Source organism: Mus caroli, chromosome 14 (assembly GCF_900094665.2).
Source record: "Mus caroli chromosome 14, CAROLI_EIJ_v1.1, whole genome shotgun sequence".
Lineage (NCBI taxonomy): Eukaryota > Metazoa > Chordata > Mammalia > Rodentia > Muridae > Mus > Mus caroli.
This window is the reverse complement of record NC_034583.1, coordinates 57238055-57265987: the sequence shown is the minus strand read 5'-3', so window position 1 is coordinate 57265987 and position 27933 is coordinate 57238055. Positions and strand designations below refer to the sequence as shown.

The 27933-nt window shown below is 46.5% G+C and overlaps 1 protein-coding gene across 1 annotated transcript in view; it reads left to right on the top strand.

The window, feature by feature from the left end:
- The window catches only part of Ephx2 (epoxide hydrolase 2), a 41822-nt gene extending 14564 nt beyond the window's left edge, over window positions 1–27258 (top strand). The window contains exons 3-19 of the mRNA XM_021181663.2: window positions 419–578; window positions 2541–2731; window positions 3396–3518; window positions 6993–7061; window positions 8464–8559; window positions 9035–9113; window positions 11701–11735; window positions 14820–14846; window positions 15921–16006; window positions 17836–17947; window positions 22065–22139; window positions 23278–23311; window positions 24545–24647; window positions 25342–25411; window positions 26258–26338; window positions 26640–26698; window positions 26870–27258. Of these exons, the coding sequence (XP_021037322.1) occupies window positions 419–578; window positions 2541–2731; window positions 3396–3518; window positions 6993–7061; window positions 8464–8559; window positions 9035–9113; window positions 11701–11735; window positions 14820–14846; window positions 15921–16006; window positions 17836–17947; window positions 22065–22139; window positions 23278–23311; window positions 24545–24647; window positions 25342–25411; window positions 26258–26338; window positions 26640–26698; window positions 26870–26948 (1479 nt within the window). The 3' untranslated portion in view covers window positions 26949–27258. The remainder of the gene's footprint in view (window positions 1–418; window positions 579–2540; window positions 2732–3395; window positions 3519–6992; window positions 7062–8463; window positions 8560–9034; window positions 9114–11700; window positions 11736–14819; window positions 14847–15920; window positions 16007–17835; window positions 17948–22064; window positions 22140–23277; window positions 23312–24544; window positions 24648–25341; window positions 25412–26257; window positions 26339–26639; window positions 26699–26869) is intronic.
- The last annotated feature ends 675 nt before the right edge of the window (window positions 27259–27933 follow it).

The window sequence follows — 27933 nt, the reverse complement described above, 5'->3', positions numbered from 1 at the left end:
GGGTAGGGAAGTGGGGGGCGCTATGGGGGACTTTTGGGATAGTATTGGAAATGTAATTGAGGAAAATATGTAATAAAAATATTAAAAAAAAATAATCCTCATGCAGTTTGCAGCGATGGCAGCGGTCTCTGTGTTCTTTGTGAGTAAGGGTCTTTTGATGAACTCCAACACAGCAACTCTGTCTGCATCTTGACTTTGGTCTTCACAGACTTCGGAATTGTGGGAAAGGAATTTATCCCACTTCTGGGCTCCCCGGCTTCTGTTACTTTAGTGTAGCCCAGTTACGTCCATCCATTTCTTTCAAGGAGCATGTTTCCAGGGTTGGAGCACACACATCTGAACTTAATGGTGCTGCCAAACCTTCCCCAAGGTTGCAACCACTGACTCCGCCTTCCACCCTCATCTTTCTGCTTTACAGTGGGTACCACTCATGGATGAAAGCTACAGGAAGTCCTCCAAAGCCTGTGGAGCCAGTCTACCTGAGAATTTCTCCATAAGTCAAATATTCAGCCAAGCTATGGCAGCAAGAAGCATCAACCGCCCCATGCTTCAGGCAGCCATTGCTCTCAAAAAGAAAGGTAAGAGTCCTATACTGCCCATCCCATGGCTCAACTGTACCAGAGCCCCTGAGAAGCTGAGGTCAGAGCACTATTTTGTTTCAAGGTCACAGATCTGAAATACTCTTAAAGCAAGCACCAGAGCATGTTTGAGACATGAGACAACTCTGTATTGTTAGGATACCTGGAGAAATGACATAATTGCATATAATAAAGCAATTACCAGTAACTGCTTTATGAACAAAATCCTGCCCTTTGGTTGGTACTAATTAGTATCAATATTCAAATGAGCAAAATTTTTGCTTTTAAGCTGCTCTGATTTTCCCAGTGTTTGAGTGTCAGAGTGTCAGTCTTTGGGTGTCAGAATGGTACTAGGAGGTGGTGTGAGTTGAGATGATGTCATGTGGTCTAAGACACAAGGTCAAAACCATCCATTAGCAGGTATTTTATTTTAGTGCCCGCTTCTTCTTCTTCATAGGCATCAATGACAACATCCACATTAGACTTACATCATGATGTTCAAGGCATCTGACTCAATCCATCTGTGCTGCTATAACAAAAGACCCAAGGCTAGGGAGTTTACAAAGGACAGATATGCTTCTTATAGTTCTAGGGCTGAGAAGCACAAGAGCAAGAGACCCGTATCTGAGAGGGCTTCCATGCTGTATCTCACCATGTTGGGAATGGAAAGGGAAGAATAGAGTGTGAATGATGGGGAGACAAGATATCCCACCTTGCAGGCCCAGTTATTTTAGAAAAAGCACAGACTTCCTTCCTGAAGACAGAGCTCCCCATGCCCTGCTCATTTTGTTAGTCATTTGCCCACTAACCCTATCATAGTAGAAATTAAATTTCCAACACAAAGTTTTGGGAGACACATGCAAGCCATAGCTCATCCCATGTCCATACTTCTTCTCTCACCATCGGCTTGTCTGTGTCTTGTTTCCAACATCTCCTGCTTCTTGCCATGGTTGACTGGGTGGACAGAGCCAGGAGATGATGCTGTTTCTATTTGGGTTTCTCCAGTTTTGAAATGGGAGTGAGGTTCCTGATGATCAAGCCAAGTGGTTTTTGTAGAGGGCATGAAGCCCTCATGCTCACAGACTAGAAATGTTAAACATGCAAGGTTGTCTCTTCAAAGGAAGATGCATACCTGTTTTCTGCTGGAGATGCTGGGAATGAATGTAGTTAACAGCCTGGTGACCCATAGTATCTGGAGAACCAGCCCACATTTGAATTCCCCAGACTATTATGTCTATTTCAGTCATTCTCCCTAGACCCTTACCCTGAGCATTGTTCTGAGTCCATAGAACCTATCTTTATGGAAGAGGCTTCCATATATACTTTGTGAAGAGTTTCAATGTACATGTGTCTTATGCTTTGTTTTACACATGGGATTGAATTAATTATCATCAGGAAACATTTTCCAAAATTGTGCTGTGCTTAAAATATGCCTAAAATAAACTGCCTGGTGTCAGACGCTAAAATCAACATGTGCTACTTAGTTGCTTTAGACTGGATTTACTTCTTGCCTTCCCACCACGGAGTTTCCATTAGTATAGACTATAGAGAAGCATTGGACTTCACTGTGGGTTCTGAGTAGTGTGTGCCACGGTCATCTGTCAATATGGGAGAGATAGGTGCTCCCTACCAGCCACAGAAGTGGAGAGAACCACGTAAACTGAGGAAACTTAGACACCCTTGTAAGATGAGGCAGTCGTGTCAAAATGCTGATGTTCACATGGTTAAGAAGGAGAGACTAGTCTTCAGAAAGCTCCATGCTCAGGACAGTGCCGGGAGATGCTCTGGGTAAGGTGATTCTTTCTCAGCTCCTCTAATGAAAGCTGTGTATGTAGAAATTGGAATCATTTAGCAGGAGCCACAGTAGGAACCCATTCTCAGAAGCCCCTTGGAGGTACCCAGAGAATTGTGGGGCAGAGCTCTCTCTATAGCTGATACAATCTCTAATAACTTCCTTCTCAGGATTCACAACATGCATTGTCACCAACAACTGGCTGGACGACGGAGACAAGAGAGACAGCCTGGGCCAGATGATGTGTGAGCTGAGCCAACACTTTGACTTCCTGATAGAGTCCTGTCAGGTTGGGATGATCAAGCCTGAGCCTCAGATCTACAATTTTTTACTGGATACCCTGAAGGCAAAACCCAATGAGGTTAGTAGGTACTCCCTTTCATGGGGAAAGGGTGTCCCAGAGATTTTCCAACAAGGGAACCATTGAGTTTACAGACTGGGGTACCCTTGGGGTCTGGCAGCACAGTCTTAGGCCATTTCTTTTGTGTCAGGAGGAAGGTTTTTGACATGTAGCTTAGTCCAGATGTTCCACTGATGTAGCCCTTCTGTGACTGTAGGTTAAAACATATGCTGTTAGAGCAGCTGCCCGAGTTTACTTGCGAAGAAACAGAGACCCTGGGAGACTTTGCCAAGAACATGAAGCTAGTGAGAGTCACCCCACAAAAGGGTGATCAGGAGTGGATCTCCTTCTGCCAGGCCTCCCCATCCAATCCCTGTCCAAGTGTCACATCCCACTTGAATTCTGTCTCTGTCAGTTAAATGTCCCGGGAGTCACTATGCTGAAACACTGTATTACGCTCTCCTACTCTAATCTTAAAGGGTAAAGGAAAGGTCCCTCTCCTTCATGTGCTAGCCCTTCCTGCTGCCACCAGATGCCAGACCTAGACCCCCCACTCCATCCCTGAGGGTCCATGTTCTTCATTTACTCACCATAGAGCTGCCCCCGGTCCTGTTCTCCTTCTGAGGATCTTTTCACACAAGATGCTTTCTCTAGCTGATGTCCATTCCATATTGTTTGGGTCCAGGTTGTTCTCCTAGATGACTTTGGAAGTAATCTGAAGCCAGCCCGTGACATGGGGATGGTTACCATCCTGGTCCACAACACAGCCTCGGCTCTGAAAGAACTGGAGAAGGTCACAGGGACACAGGTAACTTTAGGTCTGGGCAGAGTCTTGGTCCTTGCCACCCATGATTCAGGAAGTCCACACCCCCGACCAACATCTATCCATTTCCTTCTGTGCAAGCAGTAAGTGGGAGTTTAAACCAATGTTTGGCAAGCTAGGAAACTAAGACAAGAGAAAGGCACTTAGGGCTGGGAGATGGCTCAGTTGGCAAGTGTCTCTCATGGAAACATGAGGTCTGAATGTGATCTCAAGCACTTGCATGGAATCTGGGCACAGTGGTACATGCATGTAATCTTAGCACTGGAGATACAGAGACCAGATCTTTAGAGCTCTGACCAGAGTCTAGCCAGTTAATACACTCATATTTGGAGATGTTGGCATCTAGAAATTTATCATGTGTGTTTCAGGGGAAGACACAATTCAGTTTATTATATAACAGCTTACATATTTAATAAATAAATAGATTTGTTTAACACAATAAATCAAATACATTTAATTAATAAGTAAAAAATGTAGAATAAACAACACCAGACCTGAAGTATTGCCCAAGCTTAGCTTGTTCTCTCTAAGCCTAGAAGTCTTACAAGCAGAGGGGAAACTAAGGCCAAGTTGAATCAAACCATCCATCCTCTCTGTTGCTAAGTTTATCCATTCCTCCCAGTAAGCTAGATACGTGTTGTATATCCTTCCTTGCTTACCATCAGTTATGTATAACGTATAGCCCAGAGAGTGATTCACAATGACCATACTTTGGGCTTTGAATGAGTGAGTTTATTAAGAATGTAGCAAGCCAAAGTAAAAGAATAAATACCAAGAGATAGATAGATGATAGGTAGATAGATAGATAGATAGATAGATAGATAGATAGATAGATATCAAAACATCACCAAGTTGGGTGCTCAAAACATCTGACAGAAATCATTTGGGAAAGTCCATTTAAGGGAGCCAATAGGAGTTTCTGATAGAGTCCCAATCAGAGCAGAGTGTCTCCTGTGGTGAGGCTTCCAAGAGAAAGAACAAATGCCAGAAAGGTGACATCATCAAGTCAGAGTCTTATAAACATCCAGCAGAAACCGACTGGGGAGGATGAGGGCTGGAGTTCTCAGTTGAGCTTTCTCTCAAGGGCTGAGCTTCCCACAGTAGCAGGTATTGTCACATCATGTCATAAACAAACAATAGCAATCCTGTGATGGAAATGGTTCACCTCTGTCTTAGTTAGGGTTTTCATTACTGTGAAGAGACACCATGACCAAGGCAACTCTTATAAAGGACAATGTTTAATTGGGGCTGTCTTATAAGTTCAGAGGTTCAGTCCTTTATCATCAAGGTGGGAGCATGGCAGAGTCCAGGCAGGCATGGTGCTGGAGGAGTTGAGAGTTCTACATCTTCATGGAAAGGAAGCCAGAAGCAGACTGTTTTCAGGAAGCTAGGAGGAAGGGTCTCAAAGACAACCTCCACAGAGATACACTTCTTCCAACAAGGCCACACCTCCTAATAGTGCCACTCCCTGGGCCAAACATTCAAACCACCACCGCTCCTCACTGTTTAAGGAAATGATGCTTTTACTCCTGGGTTGTCTCTGCTTTTTCTCTTCCCCTCCCTGTCACAGAATTAGAGACACAGCCCAACTCCAGATAAGGGGCCTTGGAGAATACTTTGAGACAAACATGCTTGTGAGGGGTTAGGGCAACCTCACTTCCAGACCCAGCTTCTTGGTCCGCTCAAACAGTATCTGACAAATTCCCAGTGTTCTGTACATACAGGAAGCCACAGGGGAGAATAACTACTGTGCCCTTGTCTCCAGTACTTCAAAGTTGTGGCAAAATACATTTAGCAGAAAGTTTACCATCTTAGTCATTTTAAAGTGAGCAGTTCTGTGGTGTTAGGTACATTCAGAACACTGTGCAATCAACTCTATCCACCTCCAGACTCTTCCGTTAAAAAGAAAAAAAAAAAAAGAAAAGCTTGTACTTGTTAAGTAATGACTCACGCTAAACTCTACTTTCTGTCTCTAAGACTCTGACTTCTGAGTCCCTCGTATGAGTGGAATCACATACTGTTTATTTTACTTAGTACAATGTCTGTAGGGTTCACTCATAGTGTGGCATGACCTGGGTGAGACTCCCTTTCTGATCTGAGAAGCATCTCCTGTCTTTGAAAGTGAAATAAATTCTAGTTTATGCCCCCATTTTAGAGGTTAGATAACAGAGTCATGAAGGACAGCTTTCTCAGGACTAGCTGGCAGGTGAAGCCAGGAAGGGTGGTAACCTGCACAGTCGAAGCTCAGGCATTAGGAGACTTCCTACCTGCGCATGTGCTCAGTAGCCCATCCTATGACATTGATGCTTTGGGAGCTTATACCAGTGAGGTAAAGAAGGGGGCATTCTGGAACTTTCCTCCTCACTGAGATGTTTCCCAAAGACAGATCAGGGGAAGCCTCTGGGTCCCCAGAGGACAAGGACAAGGACCAAGACACAGACTGTTAAAGGCTGGGCGCTCTGAAATTCACATACTGAAATGGCAGTGCCTAGTATCTCCGAATATGGCTGGATTTGAATACAGGGCCTTGGAAGAGGTCATTAAGGAAACAGGAGACCAGCAAGGGGAACTGGAACCTAATGTGACTAGTCTCCATGTAAGAAATAGAGACTAAGCCACAGGCACGCAGAGGGACACAGGGAGGAAGGACACAGGGGGGCATGGCCATCTATAAACATAGATCTCAGAAGAAACTGGCCCCGCCTACACCTTCATCTCAGACTTCTGTCCTCCCAAACGAAGAAATAGCTGCCTGTTGTTGAAAACAGCCACCCAGTCTGTGGAACTCTATGGTGAGAATTTGAACAGTCTAAGGCAGGCACAGAGTCAGGCTGCAGCTCACTGAGAAGCACAGAGTAGGGCTGCAGCTGACAAAAGGGAGATCCCTTCCTACAGAGGCATCACAGAAAGGCAGCAGTTATACCTGGCCTGAGCCTGGTGGCCATCTGAGGACTTCTGTGGAGGATGGTCTGAAACCACAGAGATGTACAAATCTTGTGGTTTTTTTCTGGCTCATATGATGTTCATTTGGCAGCCCTGGGGCCTTTGTGGAACACTGCCAGTCATTCGGAGACTTGGGATGACAGAGGACCTACTGTCACCAGCTGAGGGCTTTCAAAATCTCATAGGATGCCCAGTGAAAAGATGGAGATGAGGGACTGTAGAGAGTCATATGTGGATTCTGTTGGCTTAACCAGGGTGCTATGCACTCCTGTCTGCATTCCATCGGCCAGAACTCAGTCGCAGTCCAGTGACTGAGATAGTGCTATGCACTCCTGTCTGCATTCCATCGGCCAGAACTCAGTCGCAGTCCAGTGACTGAGATAGCTGATGGAGTCCAGCCATGTCCAATCTGGACCGGGTTGATTCATGAGGACCATCAAGATTTACTCAGGAGGAGTGGCAGAGGTGATGTCTGGGGTCTCACGCTGTCCTTCACTGTGACCATCATACTTTCAGTTTCCTGAGGCCCCACTGCCAGTCCCGTGCAATCCAAATGACGTCAGCCATGGATATGTGACAGTAAAGGTAAGTCAGCCAACTTCCCTCTGACCACAAGACATGGATGATATGTGAAATAACAGGGACCACTGAGTTGTCAGTCCACAAATGTACAGACAGGAAAACAAAAGAGAACAAAGCATGGTAAATGGGAGGAGCCCTTGGTGGAGCATACACTTTTGATTGGCCAGGACTCGGTCATGTGACTACATCGACTCTTACCAGAGGAAGGCATGTCTAGAAATGCCAGCATGTTTCAGGGAGAAGGGATAATGCAGACATTAGAAGCCCTAATGGTCATCTTGCCAATAAAGCCACTCAAACAGACTGTGTAAACAATCATATCTAAGAAGCAAACTGCTGAGGAGCGGAGACAGCTCAGCTGGTCAGGCACTCACTGTGCAAGCGTGAGGGCCTGAGTTCCATGTGAAAACTAAAGCTAGGCATGGTCGTGTGTGTTTGTAATCATAATCATTGGGAGGCAGAAACAAATAGTCCCCCAGGGCTCGCTCACCAGCAAGAATGGCCTACTTTGTGTGTTCCAGGCCAGTGAGAGGTTCTATCAATAATAAGATAGATAGATAGACAGACAGACAGACAGACAGACAGATAGATAGATAGATAGATAGATAGATAGATTGGACTGCTCTTAGGGAATGTGTCTTAGTTAATTTTTTTATTACTATGATAAAATATGACCAGGACAACTTATAGAAGAAAGAGTTTAACTGGGCTTATGCTTTCAGAGGATTAGAGTTTATGATAGTTGAGCAAAGGCAGGGCAGCAAGAGTTGGAGCAGCAGCTGAGAGCTCACGTCTTGATCCCCAAGCATGAGGTGGAGAGAGCACATTGGGAACAGCACAAACCCACCCAAGAAGGCCACACCTCCTAATCCTTCCCAAGCAGTTCCACCTGCTGGAGACCAATTAATTAAACACATGGGTACATGGGAATTATTCTCATTCAGACTACCACAGATTGATACCCAAGGTTGACCTCTGTCTGTCACTCATGCATTCACATGCACCCTTGCATACGTCACCAACCATCACACACACACACACACACACATTTCATAAAGTAGACTTATAATTCTACATGTCACCATTTGTTTTCTAGAAAATCGGCTTCCACTTGAAAATTTTGAGACATTGCCAGTACTAAGTCACTTTAGAGAGGAGGGACGCTAAATTATTTTGATTCTGTTTGCTCCCAACTGCATAATCTTTTCACATCATAGTGAAAACCACCTGGTGTGTTACCCACATTGGCCACTGACAGCTCCAGCCATTTAGCCTTTGGGTCTTTGAGCTGAGGTGGCTGGGTCTGTCTATCCCCTGCAATGGCTGTGGAATGTTACCTGTCTAAGAAAGCCCCATTTTTCATGCAATGGCACCAAGATTACTGTCATACCCCTCTCTTCCACAGCCAGGGATCCGCCTGCATTTTGTGGAGATGGGCTCTGGCCCTGCCATATGCCTTTGCCATGGCTTTCCTGAGAGCTGGTTTTCTTGGAGGTACCAGGTAAGGGAAACTGGAGAAGATGCTTCCCAATCAGGGTGAGAAAGAGGTGGATTGTGGATGAATCATCTCCAGGCTACAACCACATGGCCTCAACAGTGCTGGCTGTAGGAAGTTTCTTGGAGCTGTATTGACTCTCAAGACATCTGCATTAGAAGGTGCATTCTGCATTCTTCAGGGCATTCTGCACCTCCTGGTGAGAAATCTTCAAAATGAACACAGTAATAGCCAGCAGCTTGTCAGACTAGATGTTCTGCTCAGTGTGCTCTGATGCAGCATACAACAACCCCACGACTGTCCGCGGCAGTCTTAGGAGATGGGCTCCACCTAGCTCCATGGGAATGAACCTAACAAGTGCCATGTGGCACTTAGGTGGAGCCATTTACAAGTCAGAGGGAAGAAGGGATAGAAGCAAGGAGCACCAGCTAGGGACTGGCAAGTCCACACGGCCATGCCCTTGAACTGTTTTGTTTTCCAGATCCCTGCTCTGGCCCAGGCAGGCTTTCGTGTTCTGGCTATAGACATGAAAGGCTATGGAGACTCATCTTCTCCTCCTGGTGAGTTGGCTGCCTTATAGATTATACATGTCCTGTATGGTCATGTTTCTCTCTGGTCAACATCCCTAGCTCCACCCCAACTCCCCGCCCCAGCTTCCGGCCTCCTTGAGCTTGCCCTGTCCAGGTTGAACACATCTGATGAAATCCTGATCCTCTCCTGCAGTGTCCCATATGGTTGGTCTTAGATTGCTCCTGCTCCGTACACATTGAGTGACCCAGGAGGCACACAGGCTTGTGCTGGAAGGAGCCCTCTGCTGGTCATAATGTGGGATATAGCATCTTTTTCTAGAAAGGTTTTCCTATGCCTAGCGGAAAAGACTGAATTTATTTCCTCAGCTTTCCCTCCCCTCTGCCCATTCTCTCCATGAAGGCAGCCACTCTTGATGCCTCATGCCAGTGGGCTCCCACAATAGCTAACCTTTCATGACTGGCTAATCTCGTCTAGTATGCTGTCTCTGTGTTTATCCCTGATGAATTGTAGCGGTTCCTCACTTTCCAGATGAATGAGTTCAGTGTTCAAACCATCATCTGCCTATATATTCCTCCTCCAAAGACCACTGGGTTCCCCCATCTTTAATGCTTTGATTAGCACTGCTCTAAACATGGGTGTGCACAATTGTGAGCACACACACACACCACCTGTGCATCTCTGCCTTCCATTCTTTAGAGCTGATGGATTCTGCAACCACTGTAGTCAGATCTAAGCCCTGCAACTATAGAACCCAAGAATAAACATTAAATAGCTTCTCAATCCTGAGGCTGTTTGTAAGTTTATGAGCATTTTTCTGATAGAAAGAGTTCTTCCTTTGTATCAGGTGCAGGAGAGCCTTTAGTTCAAAGGTCTTCGGAGCTCAGGTGTGGAGGCAGGGACATGACGCAGCCAAGTGTGAACACAGCTCCTCATGGGCAGTGATGCTGTTGACAGCTGGGCTCTCTAATCAGCTTCCCAGTCCCCTTAACCACAGTGATCACAGCTGGCATGTCTGGCTCCTATGTTTAAAGCCTGCTGACCTAGACTGGGGCTTTGGCCACTCACAGGACCATCCTCCACATCCCTTGGCATGCCATGCTGGAGGGGATGGTGGGTTCTTCTCTACGTGGGACAGTGTCTGCTCAGTGTCACCTGCCCCCCAAAAGACACAAAACTCAACTACAGACGGGAGGGAAGCTTTCGTCCTCAGAGCCCAGGGAAGTCAGATTGCTAGTTTTAGGGATGAGAACACTTGCTTTATATTTACTTCAGGACAGCCTGCTTGGAATTGCCTGGGTATAATGTAGTGATGTAACAACATTCTGAATAGAGCCAGTGAAAAAGAGAATGATTTTATTATTGATTTTATTATTTATTTATTGAATGATCTTATTTTTCTTTTATTTTCACCATTTTTGACACTTCTTTTTCTTTATGGTCACTGGAATAGTTCTTATTAAAAGCCTTTTTTTAAAAAAAACTTTTTTATTAAAAAAAGTCACTTACCCCCAGCCCCCAATTTAATCTAAAGTTACAATGCAGTCCTTATCAAAATTCCAATGGCTTTTTTTGCCCCATGAGACGAGGATTTGCTATTTATTTTGTTGGCTGGCTTCAAATTCACTCCATTGCTCTGCCTCCCAAGTGTTCAATGGCATATTTTTTAGATTAGAGAATTTTTACAATTCATGCAGTACCACACATATCCACAAAGAAATTGAGTGCATTTTGAGAAAACCCACAAGTCTGCAGGGATTTGAAATTAAATACTGTGATTTTAAACATTATTCCAAATCCATAGTAGTTAAGTGGTATGATACCAGTATAAAGACCAAACCCGACAAGCAGAGCAGACTAGAAAGCTTAGAAATAAAACACACACACATACATATATAGACACATACACACATACATGTACACACACATACATGTACACACACACACCCTTTTAACTAGCCTTCAACAAGGGTGCTGGGAACACTCTGCAAAGAGGAGTTAGGTCTTCAATAAGGGACAGATAAAAAAAGCTCAAACAGAATCAAATTACCTAATTTATCTTATGTCATATTCAAAACCCAACTCAAAATAGACTTTAAAAAAAGTAAACAGGCCGGACAGTGGTGTTGCACGCCTTTAACCCCAGCACTTGGGAGGCAGAGGCAAGCGGACCTCTGAGTTTGAGGCCAGCCTGGTCTACAGAGTGAGTTCCAGTACAGCCAGGGCTACACAGAGAAACCCTGTCTCGAAAAACCAAACCAAACCAAAAAGTAAACAGAATCAATATATTGGGAGTTTTTTGTTTTGTTTTGTTTTTGATAAACAAGACTTCTTATTTATAAAATTAAAATCACATTTCCTCTCTGTTTTTTTCGCTTCTCTCTCTCTCTGTCTGTCTGTCTGTCTGTCTGCCTGTCTGTGTGTGTGTGTGTGTGTGTGTGTGTGATGTAGACCACAATTGTCTTGAACTCACAGAGATCTGCCTGTCTCTGCATCCTGGATGCTGAGGATTAAAGACATGTACCAGCACGCCTGGCATGCATGCATGCATGCATGCATCTATCTATCTATCTATCTATCTATCTATCTATCTATTCACCCACTCATTTCTAATTACAGAAATAGAAGAATATGCCATGGAATCACTGTGTAAGGTAAGAAACCTCTTCAGTAACACGTACAGCATCGTTCCCATCCCGAGTTTCTCCCTGACATGAGCTAGGGGCACAGGTGTCCATCTAAACCCCGGGAAAGCACAGTGCGTAGCTTGTGTGCTGACTCTCACTGAACATGGAGGTGACGGGTCTAAATGGCAGCCAGCACATATAAAGTATGGTGCACCTCCCAAGCCTGAGGTTGCTGCCCACAGCTGACAAGTAGTAGGTCCAGATTTGAAACCTTCTCTGCTCCACTCTCTCCACCCCATCCTGAGCGTCCTCAACCACCAGCTTTGTGTGTAAATTGTGGCTTCCCTGCCACAGATAAGCTTCCGGGCAGGACTGTTCTCTTGCCTCAGTTTCCCAGTGGTGACTCTTTCTCGGGCCTCTCACAAATCCCCAGGAATCCACTCCCATGCCACATCCCACTGCTGTCAACTCACCTGGCTTCACACTTATTTCTACTGGAATCTTCCCAGGATGGGTGCTGTCTTAGTCAGGGTTTCTATTCCTGCACAAACATCATGACCAAGAAGCAGTTGGGGAGGAAAGGGTCTATTCAGCTTACACTTCCATACTGCTGTTCATCACTGAAGGAAGTCAGGACTGGAACTCAAGCAGGTCAGAAAGCAGGAGCTGATACAGAAGCCATGGAGGGATGTTCTTTACTGGCTTGCTTCCCCTGGCTTGCTCAGCCTGCTCTCTTATAGAACCAAGACTACCAGCCCTGAGATGGTCCCACCCACAAGGGGCCTTTCCCTGCCCCCCCCCTTCCTTGATCACTAATTGAGAAAATGCCTTACAGCTGAATCTCATGGAGACATTTCCCCAACTGAAGCTCCTTTCTCTGTGATAACTCCAGCTGTGTCAAGTTGACACAAAACTAGCCAGTACAGGTGTGCTGGGCTGCTCCAAAGAACACTCCTGCATGGAGTCCTGAGGTCAGAATAAATGAGATGAAGAGAAAAATCCATATCCTTCTCTCTTTGAGGTATCAATGGTACACCTATTACTAGGAACTAGCCCAAGAGAACTAATGATGAGAGAGCCCAGACCCCACTACTCAAAGCAGCCCCATCCGTAGTAGCTGCAAGTGGAAACAGCAAGCACACCAGCTAATGACTGGGTAGGTAGGATCCATGACCCATGCCCTGGAGGGTTACTCAGCCATGCAGAGTAGTGAAGCAATGGACCCTGTCCCCGCATGAGTGGATGTTAAGCAGAAGCCAGTTACAAAAGCCACATACCATGCAATTCCATTTGTAGAGAGTGTCAAAACAGGTAATCCAGAGGGAACTTAGATTAGTGGCTGCCAAGACACAAGGGAAAACCAAATGGAAATGCAGCCGGTTGGCTTTCCTCTAGGGCAGTGAAAGTTTTCTGATACTGGGATGGTGGTGACAGTTTCACAACTCGATTATACTAAACCCGTTAAAGTGTGGACTTTAAAGGGGCTAATCCTAGGGTGTGGCAGATTATAACAGTCCTTGTGAAAAATCACCACAATAATTTTAATGTAAAATTTTACTTTAAAAGCTGAAATTGGCTTCACATATGAGGTCAGAGGAAATGGAGTTAAGACTCCCATCACTGCTTTCATGCAGGCGCCTCTAAGGCTTTCTCACCACAGTTCACTAAATACCTTGTGAAACCATTTCCCTCAACCGCAACTCCTAAATTTTTGTGGCAGTTCACGTGACTCATAGTTTTTCTAAAGCTGGGCTCTCCTTTTATTTAATCTTTATCTTTAATTGACAAGCGATGCGTTCTGTCATGCATAACGGGTTGTTTAATATCTGCTCTAGAACAGTCACGTCCAGATAACTGACAGATGCTTGACCTAACATAATCATCGTTTTACGGTGACAGCACATGACATTCACCCAACATCTTTCAAGAGCATATCATCACTGATTATAGTCACTTTGCTATATAGTAGGTCCCTTGAAACTCATCTACCACTCTCTAGTTGTACTTACCACAGAAGTAAACAGAATCAATGCATTGGAAGATGGGGCTTTTTGTTTTGTTTTGTTTTGTTTTTAATAAAGAGGACCTCTTGTTTATAAAATTAAAATCGCTTTTTCATTCTGTCTTTGTCTGTCTGTCTCTGTCTCTCTCTCTCTCTCTCTGTCCATCCTTCTCATGTCCACTGCCTCAGTCTCTTAGCCATTCTTCCATACTACCTCATAGATAACTATTCTGGACCTCATAAAAAATGAGCCCCCCACACCACCCCACCCTGCTTATATTATTTTACCATCATGTTCTTCATGTTGCTACAAATAAGTTGATTTCACCCTTTTGTGTGTATCTAGTATCCCTTATATGTATGTGTCCTTCGTGTTCTGTGACTTTCATCAACTGATGGATACTGGGGTTGACCCCATCTTTTGGCTCCTATAAAAATGCTGCTGTAAACATAAGTGATTTTTATTTTAGGATGGGAGCCTTTATTCTACCCATAAGCCTCCCTGTATATTTATAGCCTTGGGATTGCACATCGAGAAGGCTGGGTGAAACATAGCAATAATATCTTTTAAAGTTCACTGCTGTTTGGAAATGTGTCTACACACAGTTGTTTCTTTTTACTGTGTGTGGCTTTTGGTGTGGGAGTTTAACCTTTGCGGGTCAGGCTCTTGAGTATAAGATGCAGTGAATGGCTGGAGCTGTTTTGTTTTACAAGCTTCTTAGGATCCAAGTGTGATTCTCAGCTTGTGGAGACTGGAGAGGACACTGAACTCACTGTGACCTCTATGATGAACTAGAATACGGAAAGGTGCTTTCATGTACGTCAGCAGGGTGTGTCACTGCTGAAGATTTCTTGGGGTCTGTTGAGATCCTAGAAGCTATGGCAGAATATGAAGTGAAGGTGTTTGTGTGTGCTTCCTCAGGACAGAACCCATCAGAGACTGCAAGAGGTCTCAGGAGACAGAGGGACCACTGTGGTCCAGGAAGGAATAGGGGTCTCCATGGCATGAGTTTCCCTGGGGCTTGTGCTGACAGTGTGTGGTATGGCAGGCAGCTGAGCTTCTCTCCACCTTACCTGTCTGATGTTGTGTCTGTGTGCTCTTTTTTAAGGAGATGGTGACATTCCTGGATAAACTGGTGAGTCATTCCTTCATGATGATCTCTTTGGAGAATTCCGTGTGGATCTTGGTAATGAAAGGAGAGCTGGATGCCCTGGAGGGCTGACTGTTGGTGACTATGAGCAGAGAGGACCAGGAGAGGGGAGGCATAGGCTTTAGGTAGTGGCAGGGGCTGGGATCTGTCCCCAAACTAAAGATAGCCAAGAGAGGTTGGAGTATGTCATTTTTGCTATTCATTCAAGAAAAGGGAGGTAAACCCCTTTGTTGGCTTTCACCCAGAGAGAGTAACCTTGAACATCAGGGGAAAGTGTAGGGAAACCAATTTAAAGCTTTTATTTCACAACTCATAAAAAAAAAAGTGAGTCCCTTCTGACAAATCTCAGATCATTATGCGATGATGACATTGTTGGGAATGTCAAATTCAGTCAAGGGAATGAAAGCCAGTGGCCACCGTGATCTGCAGAGTGTGAGTACTCCCCAGACTGCTCCGCCATGCTCTCTGCCTCACCGCCTTAGGCTGGAATGGAATGCACTGCTGGATGGTCTGGAGAGGACGGATGGTCTAGGCCAGTAGCAATGGACGGAGAGAACAGGGAACCATGGAGCAGTGGGGCCTAGCTTACTAACTGGGTATAGGATGAAGAGGATGATGGCTGTCTCCACTCCATGAGATTGAGTCAAGAAGTGGGGTGTGTGTGTGTGTGTGTGTGTGTGTGTGTNTGAGAGAGAGGGGGGGGGGGGGGGGGGGGGGGAGAGGGAGAGGAAGAAGGAGAGGGAGAGGAAGAAGGAGAAAGAGGGAGAGAGGGGGAAGGAGAGGGAGAGAGAGAGAGAGAGAGAGAGAGAGAGAGAGAGAGAGAGAGAACACTCATGGTTAGTCTCCTGCCTTTAAGGGGATTAATTCAAAGCCTAGTCGTTTGTGGAGACTGAGGAGGGGAGGGAGGATGTGTGAGAGGTGGAGTTAAGAAAGGTGCATGCCTTCGAGGGGCTCCTGGGGGTTTCTGTCAGTGTCACTGGACTTGTCAAGGAGAGCCTTTGGTTCTTCACTCCCCATCCCAGAAATCCATCTTCACCGTGTCTCTTCTTGTTTCTCTAGGGAATCCCTCAAGCAGTGTTCATTGGCCATGACTGGGCTGGTGTGCTGGTGTGGAACATGGCTCTCTTCTACCCTGAGAGAGTGAGGTAAGTAGCCAGGTGCACTCAGGTTTACTAGGCTGGACTTAGAGCCCCCAAGAACTGCTATGGGCTTCTCTGTAAAATGTCTAGACAACAGTATGTAATAGGGAAGGTAAGTATGCTAAGCTACTGAGCTCCTAGGAACAGTCTCTGACCTAATGATTGACAAGGTACAAGTAATTCAGGGACAGAGTGTCTTGTGGGAGCTCAGGGATGACAGGAGTGGGTGGATAAAGAGGCGATAGAGGGTTCATAGAGTCACATCCTTAAGCAGCAGGAGATAGTTCACCCTGGTCAAAATTCAGAAAATGTGGCCTTTAAGTGGACACTGTGGCACATGCCTGTAATCCCAGCACTTAGGAGGCTGAAGCAGGAGGATTGTGAGTTCAAGGTTACCACAGGTCACAGGGCGTGGGGGAGAGACAGGACACAATTTCTATCCAAGACCGAGTGACAAATCACATCATTTCCTAGGCTTTGGTTTCTTCAACTACAAGGCTACAACTAGAACTTGTAGCCAGACCCACATCCTGAAATGTTCTGCAGTGTGCAGCTCCCGTAGCATGGCATGGTCACCACCACAGACAGCATCCAGTCATTATTATCCAGGCTCTGCTGGGAGCTTTTGGATGGCCTGGACCCTAGCAGGTGAAGTGGACCTCGTGGCCACCCACAACTGAGCTGGAAAGCTGCAGTCAGTGCCCCTGTCTCAGGGGCAGGTGAGAGGGAGATAGATAACAGCCTCTGCACGCCTCACCTAATGCAGTCATTCGGCACATGGTGATGTTTTGAAGAACAGAACCAGAGAGTGCTTCATTCGGTCGGCCTCTGCCCTCTTCACATGGTGGAGTTACATCAAAGACTGAAATGAACCAGGCATTTCCTTAAACATATACATCAGCCCTCATTCCCTGTCTCTATCGGATTACCTAGAGACAGGGTGTCTCCCTGAATCCTGGCTTTTTTGGCTAGGCTGGCTGAGGAGTTCACTTGGGATCTGCCTCTCTCTGCTCCCACAATGCAGGAGGTTGCAGGCACTTGTAGCATGCCTGGCTTTTTACATGAGTGCTGGAGAATTGAACTCACATCCTTATGTCCTCATGTTTGTAAAGCAAGTGCTTTTACCCATTGAGCGAACTCTCCTGATTCCTCGTAAAACACTTATAAAGTGAATACATTACTGCTACACACACACACACACACACACACACACACACACACTCCTTCCTTCCCTTTTCCCCCTGTTTCATTTAGACTGAAAATAAGAGTTTGGCTGTTTATAGATCCAGACTCACCAAAAACTCACCAAATAAACATATAATGCTGTTGAAAATAAACCAATGGGAATATAGCCATGAGCATGATATGTGGTTTAAAGGTGGCTGTTTATATTGTTTTACTCAATTTAATCCCTTCCCAGCAAAAATTTGGAGCATTTTACTGGCCAAAAGGAGTTTTGCCCAAATAGCAGACTTGGGTGAGGCATCCCAGCATGCCCTGGTCTCCAGTTCCCCCTGTGTTCTGTCTCAGGCTCCCTAACCCTTATTTCTGTAGCTATTGCTTCCTATCCCTCCCAGAAAAGGGTGTGTGTGTGTGTGTCCACATGTGTGTAGATGTGTCTAAGGCAGGTAGGTTTTAAAAAGTTGCAATTGAGTTGGGGAACCCACTGGGTTAGGAATCAGAGTTCTAATACCACTCTCCCACCCACTGCCAGAATGAGACTTTGTGTGTGTAATTTTTCCCACTTGCGCTTCGCTTTTGACCTGAAGTGTTCTTTCTGAGTTGAGTCTGACTCCTCAACAGGCTTGTTGTTTTAATGTTTCTTATTCCTGCAGGGCCGTGGCCAGTTTGAACACGCCATTTATGCCACCAGATCCTGATGTGTCTCCCATGAAAGCTATCCGATCTATCCCAGTTTTCAATTATCAGCTGTACTTTCAAGAACCAGTAAGTGTAGGACACCGGGAGTGGTGTCAGTGTTGTTGCCTTCCTCTTCCTCTTCCTCCTCCTCTCCTGCTCCCTCCCTCCCCCCTTCCCTGTCTCTATCAGTTTATCCCGGCCTCTTAAATATTCGGAAGCATTAGGTACAAATGACTTTGCAAACAGGCTTGGGCATACTGACCACAGATCTAGTGGGTTCTTTGTGAGTAAGTGAACATTTCTCTGTGTCTGTCTGGGTGGCCCCAGGCTGAGGAGCAGGAGACAGTGCCAGGCTGGCTCCTGCTGCTTCTGTGCTGTGTGGAGCAGGGTGCTGAGTGCCCACTTGAATCTGCTGCTCTTGAGCTCTTGCTAGGAACCTTGTACTCTGCTCACTGACAACGGAGCCTTGTCAAACGGCACCGACTACTAAAGAGTTCCACAACCGGCATGTTGGAGTGCCGGGTTGTTCTAGCACAAGTTCCACAAAGATGCTTTTCAAAGACAGCCTGGACTGTGGTCATCCTCGTGATGGGGTCTGACACTACCTTGGACAGGGACTTTCTGAGAACACCATGAGTTGCCTGATTAAGAAATAACAAAGAGTCCATCCCTAATACACTCTAACCAATGAACTGCACAGCCCAGCACCAGCTAAGCTGTACTGTGGCAAGACTTCTGAACCAAGCAGGTACTTTGCTTGCCACTTCCTTGGCTTAGCAAGTCTAGAGTTCTCCCATGCCACCTTCAGGAATCCCCATCTCCTTAAGAAGTCCTGCTTTCTTACACCAGTCCCAAACAGCTCTGCCTCCTTGATCCCACATTGCTATGGGTGTGATCCTGGTTCACCTTGGGAGCCAGAGCTCACTTGGCTCTTGCAGCATTGGTGGGTGGCCCTGGGGTACAGTAGGGCTGAACCAGTGTTCTCAGAAAGGAGGATCCCACAGTCACAGGCATACAGCCATGTGGTGACCAAGGTCCTGAGCCCTTGGACACTTGAAGAAGTCATCTTTTCTGGTTCTGCACACTGTGCCCCTTGAGGTAGGATGACTCTGGACCTGTGCCCTTGCAGGGAAGAGGTGGGGACATGAATCATCCTCTCCATGCTGAATTTGCAGTTGGAGAATTTTTTTATTGTTTTTATGAAAAGTCATGTCGGCTTGTTGATTACGAGCCCACTCATTTGTAGGATGTAGTTACAATGGAGAATCAATGGACGCCTTCTGTAAGGTGATGAATGTCAGGCAGGAAACAGCAGTGGGAGGCTGTAGATCCACAGTGATGGATGAGAGCCTGCCTGGCCTGTGAGTCGACCTTGGTCAGGATTCTTATTTATGGTGAGCTGACCTCGCCCCAGAAGCAGCTGCTGTTGATGAGTACATTTCGGTGTCAGGGATGTTGACGAGACCTCCACAGAGCTCTGCTGTGGTGCTTAGAAGAGTAAACAGATGTCAAGAGCTGGTGAGACTCAGTTCTGCCCACCCAGAGGAAAGTCCAGCATGCCAACAGAGAGAGGGAATAAAGGTGGCGGCCAAAACAGGAGAAGATAAGAGGGCTTGTGTTTTTGGATATGTAGGGAAAGGCTGCCTTTGAGGAAGGGGGCATCTTCACAGTGGATTTGGGATGGTTGGTTTTGTTTGTGACATTCTTGACTCTCAGCCAAACAGAAATAGAAAGCAGGGCCTGGAGTAACGCTCTCTTTTCTCTCCCTTGTTCCCTTTATGTTCTCCGTCTCATCCCACCTCAGGCTGCTCCCCAACCCCACACACACCTTGCCTTGCATCATCCTTATTTTTTCTTCCCATTGACAAAGCAAAGTATTAGTAGGTGTTCAGAAAAGGCTCAATGAATGGAAAAGAGGGCAGGTAGGAGTGGCATTAAGGAAGGACTATGAGTCAGCCACGCTTTCAAAATCTTCTCTTTTTTTGGTGTGCCCCTGGGTATCTGGTGGGAAGTTCACCTCCTTTTTCATGTGCCAGCAAAGTGGGAAAATCCTTTAAGCCATAAGATCGCCCTTGCTATCTTGTCCCAGGCAGCTGTGGGAACTGTATGGTGTCATCAGTTGTGGCCAGTTTTGACTAGGGCTCTCTATGCCTCTGTGGCCCAGTCAGACCTTTGGCTTCTGTTCTGCATCAGCTCTAGACTTCATGTTTGGCTGAAGCTCATGAGGATATGGAGGAAAAGATGCCTAGTGTATGCAAGGTGGTGACCTTTGCTGAACTGGGCAGGTACTATCATATGTGTCTGGGGTACGGGTCCATTTGAGGATGTTGGTAAAATGAAGTCTGGCTCTGTGGAGCTGCTAAAGACCTGCATTCTAAGCACCTCCCCAGGTGAGGAGAAGCCTGAAGCAACAAGATCCATAATCAAGTCTCTAATGAATTGTTGAGGATTTAGCAAAAGTTACAGTCTCTTGTCTGCAAAAGGTCATGCACACTACCCAGTTCTGTGGTAATTCCAAGATGTCCTAGAATTTCTGAAGGCAGCTGTCTTAGTTAAGGTTTTACTGCTGTGAACAGACACCATGACCAAGGCAATTCTTATAAAGACAACATTGAGTTGGGGCTGGCTCACAGGTTCAGCAGGTCAGTCCATTATCATCTAGGCAGGAACATGGCCGCGTCCAGGCTGGCATGGGGCAGGAAGCGCTGAGAGTTCTACCTCTTCATCTGAAGACTGGCTTCCAGGCAGCTAGGATGAGGGTTTTAAAGTGCAAGCCCACACACTTCCTCCAACAAGGCAACACCTCCAAATAGTGCCACTCCCTGGGCCATGCCTATTCAAACCACCATAGCTACCCTAAGTATACCCAGCTGTTTTGCTAGAATTCCCCTCTCTCATCTCATTGGCTTGGGGCTTGTTTGCTTAGATCAGGCTGGCTAGTATTAAGCTCTAGGGATCCACCTTGCAAGATCTAGGCTTGCAAAAGTGTGCCACTTCATTCAGCTTCTTCACATGGGTACTAGACATCAAACTATGGTCCTCACTCTTGTAGTACAAGTACTACTAACTGAGCTGTCTCTCTAGCCCTCCTGTGGGAGAGGCATGTCACATTCAAGGTGCAGTGTTTGCCACGGGACTCATCCTCTAGGCTAGCAAGGCTCTTTCCTCAAGCCAGAGTACCCTTCCTCTGTGTGCACAGTCAAGTCCTGCTCCAGAGTTCTCTCCCTCAGTAGAAACAAGCTGTTGCCTTTTGGGCAATTGGGGTCAACTATCACTTGCTTTACGGTCCTTGCTGCTTATCTGTGAGGTGTTTGCTGCCTGCCCAACTCCCCCACGAACTCTTTAGCACATTGTGAAGTTAAATAGTATTTACAAGATGAATTAGTGAACATGAACACTTTCCAAGAAACACCAGAAGCAATATTTCTGATATTTGACTATATTTGAAATGGACAGCCCCTCCTCCACATTGCAGGGGTATCTCTGTTTTGCCATAAATAAGCTCCTAATTATGTGTGTTAAATTTAAAGGATGATACAGAGAAGTAAGTAGAGGAGATGTTGGAGGTATGCACCTCTGTGCTCCCCTCTACCTACTTGTTCCTCATTCCTGCAGCCTGGCATCCGGACCACAAGCCGTTTGAGAGCTCATCGTAGCCTATAATAGATAAGCAATTATCTGTAATAACACTCTCACGAGACAGAAGAACCGGTAATTTATCACCACCAAGGACATGTGTCCCAGCTCCTAACAAAGGAAATCAGATCTCCTGTCCTTAGGAAGATAGCCTTCTAAAAGTCTGTAAGGATTTAGGACCAAATTGAAGAAGATGGTTGAAGTTCCTACAGTCAATTGAGAAGCATCAAAGGAAACTGGGGACAGAGACGTCTCGCTACTTACAGTCTCAGAGCCTGGCCACCACCTTAAATCTATATCAGCCTCTTTGATTACTGCAAGTCAGACCTCATAGTAGGAATCTGGGTATTATCCATAGACCCTGTTAGCATCTTATATTCTATTTTAACCTTCTTCTAGCATGCATATCACAATAAAAAAATCAAGGAATGTAATTCTAATAAAATGTTAAATGGGCTAGATGAATTAGAAGCTAAGGCCTCCTGGCCTTTGGTCAGATGGGAGAGGGCTACAGTTTCCAGGGCATCTGGAAGGGATCTTTAATTTTGCTTTTTCTTGACTGTTTTAGGGAGTGGCTGAGGCTGAACTAGAGAAGAACATGAGTCGGACTTTCAAAAGCTTCTTCCGAGCCAGTGATGAGATGGTGAGTGGTGGAAGATGGTATGTGTGTGTGTGCGCGCATGCGTGTGCGCGTGTGTGTGTTTTATAACTTTGGTTTGTGAACTTATCTTTAGTGACATTTAACCTGTACCACCCTGTTTGTTTGGACTTCGGACCTGCTCTCTTGGGCGGTTCAGCATGACTTGTACATTCTGCTGGCAGTCCCAACCCAGGCTCACTTCTTTGCTTCACACCACAGGAGTTTCCAGATCACACGAACTGTGTAAATTCAAATTCACATATCTGCCAAGGCAGGCCTCTGATGGGATTGTATGGACGCCTTTTGGTTTGCTCTTAGTGCTTTCTGTCTGCCTACCGTGGGACGGCTTTCCATTTTACCTTTGCATGGATGCTTCTGCACACTAAGGAGCCCTGGGTTGTCAGATTTTCTCTATGGAAAGACAGGGAACTGCTCCTTCTAATTCTTCCACTGTCTGTAAGTCTTAGCTTTTGCTCCCAATGGTTGGTGAGCCCAAGCCATCACTCAAACCTGCAAGTGCCAGCAGCAGCTATGGATGGGAGTTTCAGCCCCGCCTTCTCTGACCCTGAGAGGCCCCTTTGCTGCCTTTCAGGTTTATCCTGTGTTCTAGCATGGCCTCAATTGTTATTTTATTTTACTCTCTATGGTTTCAGTTATTCCTCGCTAACCACGATCCAATAATGTCAAAGAGCAAATTCTACAAGGAAGAAAAGTATAAAGTTATAAATTGTGTGCCACACTGAGAAGTATAGTGAAATCTCACACCATCCTGCTGGTGTCACCATCCCGCTGGTGTGAATCTGCTCTGTGTGAGACAAGGGTTGGGTGGGAGGTGGGGGTGTCTGTAATTAATTATTACTGTTTTAGCATTGGCTGTCATTTCTGACTATCTTGCGGTGCTGCCTCATTTATGAAACAAACATTATCACAGGTGTCTTGTACAGGATATGCAGGGAGCACACAGTGCCCAGTGTTCTGTGCTATCCTTTGGTTTCAGACTTGCATCCCCTATATATTTTAACACATGTCCCCATGTGAAAGAGTTCTTTTGTGGTCCTCATATGTGTGAGCTCTTCTGTACTGAGTCGCAGTCTTCTTGTTTTGCCCCACTTACGACATCCTCTAATTTCTCTTCCCACAGGGTTTCCTCACTGTGCATAAAGCCACTGAAATAGGTAAGAGGTGTCCCTGGGAGGGAAGGGACATTGGAGCCACATCAGCAGAATGGTAGTGCTAATGGAGTCCTGTCCCTTCTGCCCATGAAGAAGCCCTAAGCTTGCCTTGCTGTTCCGTGCTTCAGCGTGCCCAATAAATGTGCCCTAATGATTAATGGTGTTAGCTTAGTGTCTACCCTTAGGGAGCTGAGTGTGAAAGCCCTAAGATGCTTTGAGGACTTGGACAGAGTAACTGGCACAGGCCTCTGATGATGGGATTGTAGGGATGCCTTTTGATTTCCTCTTAGTACTAACCTTTATCGTCAGGACCCCACCCAGGAAGAAGAGTTGGCTGCTGCAGCCACCAGTGTGTGCAAGGCAGATTGCACTAGATCCACCTTACTCTCCACTGGCCCTTCCACCACAAGGTCTTGTTCTGGTCACTGTTGCCACTCATAAGGACCATCTTGGTCACCCTGCTGAGTGCACTCTTTCTGGAGGCCCCCACATCCAGCACAGACCCCACAAATGCTTGTGTCAGTCCTAGCACTGCCTCCTAGCCATTAGTCATTTGTATCTTAATAGCAATGGACACTGACACTCCTACATCTGTCACTATAACCTCTCCATTACTACTGGAAGAAGTGAGTCTCAGAAGGTTGACCTATGTCAAGAGGCCGAGCTAGAACCTGACCCTAGATGTCTTCTCCTCTGAAGAAATCTGCCTCCTTGCCTACCTTCTTTTCTTTTTCAGCCCCTTATTAGTTTGTTGATTCCATGTTCTGAGTGCCTGGCTGGGGAGGCCTGGGCTGGGGTGCTGCCCACAGAGAGCTCAGGGTCATGTAGGGAGCCAGACCAGCAGTAAAGAAGGGAGACATGCAGGTAGGAGGGGGTGCTCCAATAGGACCAGGGTCCAATGGGACAGGAGCACCAGCTTGCTCTCTTACTCCTTTGACTTTTAGCATCAAATCCCAGAGTGGCTGTGTTCTTTGTGTCTAGTGCTGTAAAATAAAAATGATGTGTTTGTCCCCCAGATACTGAATACTTCAGGAGACAACATGGCTTTCTATAATGAGAAGCCCACAGTAGGGCAGATCCCAGCCCCAAGGAACTCAATGAAGAGAGGGCAAATGGGCAGACATAAGGCACATGAAGCCTTTACTCCCAAGTTCAAATGGGGAACTAACAACAGGGAATGGCAGCTTTAGAGCCACTGGCCCACAGCAGGAGAGAACACAGGTTTCTTTTTTGTAGGGGGAATCCTTGTGAATACTCCAGAAGATCCCAAACTCAGCAAAATTACTACTGAGGAAGAAATAGAGTTTTACATAGAGCAGTTCAAGAAGACTGGCTTCAGGTAAGAAGAAAGCAACCCCAGACAGGGTGGAGGGCTGCTCGGCTGGTGGAGGATGGAGGTAGTTCTCCACCCCGGCCCCTGTGAGCACCCGAGTGACCTGTCTGTGATCGAATGCCCCCAGTGCCAGGAGGCCCACAACCTGTGCTGTGTAGCTTCCTTCGGGGGTATCCAGCTTGTTCTTGTGTTTATTGGTTTCCCTAGAAGGCAGAGGTTTTTTATTGATTTGCAGCCGTAGCTCCTCCAAGAATTAGGACAGCTCTGAATTCTGTCCTCGGAAAAGCAAAAGCATGTGAATGAAGCCAAATGTGTCTTCTCATTATTTCTCACCCACCATGCCCCTTCTCGTTGAGTTTCCTGGGGCAGGGAAGTGGCTTCTGGGTGCAGATGGGCTGCCACAAGTTCCAACCTCTGGCTCATTTCTTGAAGATGAGGATATCCTGTAGGGTCAGCTTCTGTCTGCCCCCAAATCATATCAGAGGCACCAATCAGCCTAGTGGCAGAGAGTTCCGGTACTCGGCCTCGCTGAGGAAGTAGGAGCTGTGGACAGGCAGCAAGTGTCTGGGGATCCCCCTCGTGTGTCCTGCAGCGCTCACTTTCCCTAGCATAGTTGTCTCTGGATATCACGGATCACTGTGGACCAACAGTGGCCAGGTCCTGGGTACTCACCTGTGTTACTGTCTGGTCCTCTCCTCAGAGGTCCTCTGAACTGGTATCGGAACACAGAAAGGAACTGGAAGTGGAGCTGTAAGGGGTTGGGACGAAAGGTGAGCACTGTGACCTCCTGCTACACACACACACACACACATAAACACACACACCTCATTACACAGATACTAGACACACACACACACACACACACACACACCAGTCACATACACACACACACACACACACACACACATAAACACACACACCTCATTACACAGATACTAGACACACACACACACACACACCAGTCACATATACACACACACAGGCACACACACACATAAACACACACATCTCATTACACAGATACTAGACACACACACACACCAGTCATATATATACACACACAGGCACACACCTTACACACACATACCCACACACAGTGCCCTCAGAGGCCAGAATAGGGCATCAGATTAACAGGAAATGGAGTTACAGATGGTTGCCAGCTGCCATGTGGGTACTGGGAATCAAACCTGTGTCCTTGGAATAGAAGCCAGATCTTCCACAAGAACAGCAAATGCTCTTAACCACTAAGCAATTTCTCCAGCTCCCAGCATATCTTTTTTAAATCAAAAGGAGTCTTGTCCTTCATCCAGGGATATGTCTTCCTTCCTGGTGCCATTGGATCAGTTTTATGAGTTAACTGAGATTCAGACAAGGTCAGCTCCTCCCACCCTTCTAACACACACACACACACACACACAGCACTGCATTGCTAGATCCAAATCCTGATGAACCATCCCTGAGGAGCTTGGTGGAGGCAGAGACAGGGCAAGGCAAATGTCTTCTCATGGGGTGGGGGTGAGGGCTGTTAATGGCGGGTGCCCAAGACATCCTTCCCTGGGCATAGATGGCATCAGGGTAGCTGAGTGCCAGATTCCCTTACTACCTGTTTCCTCCAGATCTTGGTCCCAGCCCTGATGGTCACAGCTGAGAAGGACATTGTACTCCGTCCTGAAATGTCCAAGAACATGGAAAAGTGGGTAAGGGCCTGACCCTGCACAGTGGGTATCAGAAGAGAACACTGGTGCCCAGAGGAGGACATCCCCAGGAGGCTGGGTGGGGGTTAGGTAAAGATCTGCCCTGACCCACCTTCCCTCCCTTTCCCTACACTGGTAAGGTCTCCCTGTCGTTCCTCATTCCTGAGTAATACAAGGGCCCTCCAAAAATGGACCATGGGAATCATAGTCTCTCCCAGACGGTTTCTGCTGTGCACTGCTCTGACCCCAAACACACCCTATTAGCTTTCTGCTGCTGATCTTCCTGCGTGGGGTTTTCTTTCAGATCCCTTTCCTGAAAAGGGGACACATTGAAGACTGTGGCCACTGGACACAGATAGAGAAGTAAGAAGACTGGGGTCCCGGTGAGGAGGGTATAATTCCCTGGTCACCTGACCTGTGAGCACTACAGGCTTACTTCTGCCCAGCTCAGGTCTGCCAGGACTTTTCAGTCATCCTGCCTTGGTGAGGCTTGGTGGGTCAGACAGTGTGACAAGCCCCTTCTTTTCCTTCCAGACCAACTGAGGTGAACCAGATTCTCATCAAGTGGCTGCAGACTGAAGTCCAGAACCCATCAGTGACCTCCAAGATTTAGCCACTGGGGACACGTTTTAGTTTCTGGAATGCAGCCTGATCTACAACTAGCAGCATCGTTCTTTTGCCAGCCAGTGATTTTCTTTTAAATGAAAATGATGGGATGGGATGTAATTTTAGATCTGGAAGAGAGTGTGTGCCTAATTCTTTTGAGTATGCCTGTGCCATCAGAGAAGAGATCACACCCCAGTAGGGAAGGTATGGGGCAGTCCAGTTTATACCTTTGCAGCCAAACCCAAGCCTGCTCTTTTTGAAGCAGCTGATTGGAGAGGAAGGGCTTTCATTCAATAAAGCTAAACCTCAGTCCTCCAGTTGCTTGTGTTCTTGAGAAGCCAGGAAACTGCTTGGAGAGGTCACTGCTTTCTGAAGGACAGAAGCCTCACATGGGCCTCAGGTAACCTAGACCAGCTCTGCCCGGGAAGCCTTCCTGAAGGATGCTGTGGGTGGTCAGTCCATAATGTTTCTGGTGCACTCAGCTACTGATGCAGACTATTGATCTTTGCTATGGAGTCAAAGGACGTGAATTTCATCTGCCACTCTACCAGTCTCAAGCTGATTTAGCTTTGTTCCTCCTCTATCCCCCTTTACACACATACCCTTTCCTTTGTCACATCTAGGGAGACCCTAGGTCTCACTGATCTTGTCTTCTACACTTGTCTGCCTTCTTTCCTGCTTTGGAAACCAGAATCTCATAGAAGCAGCCTCCTAACTTCCTACAGCACCCGTTGGATCCTCAAAGACTCACACAGACTAAAACCATACTATGAGACCCACCCAGCCTGGCTCACCACCCCTTGACTCCTAATAATAGCTGCTCTCCAGTTTTTCTATCCTCAAATCTTGCACTCACACCAAACGGGCTCTCCTGACCCTCCACCCAAATTGTCTATGCTCTTCTACAGAGTTTCCCAGCAGCCTCCTCAACCAAGCCCCAGTCCGAATGGTATGTCCTCTCTCCTTGCTGCCCAAGCTGAGTACATTCACAT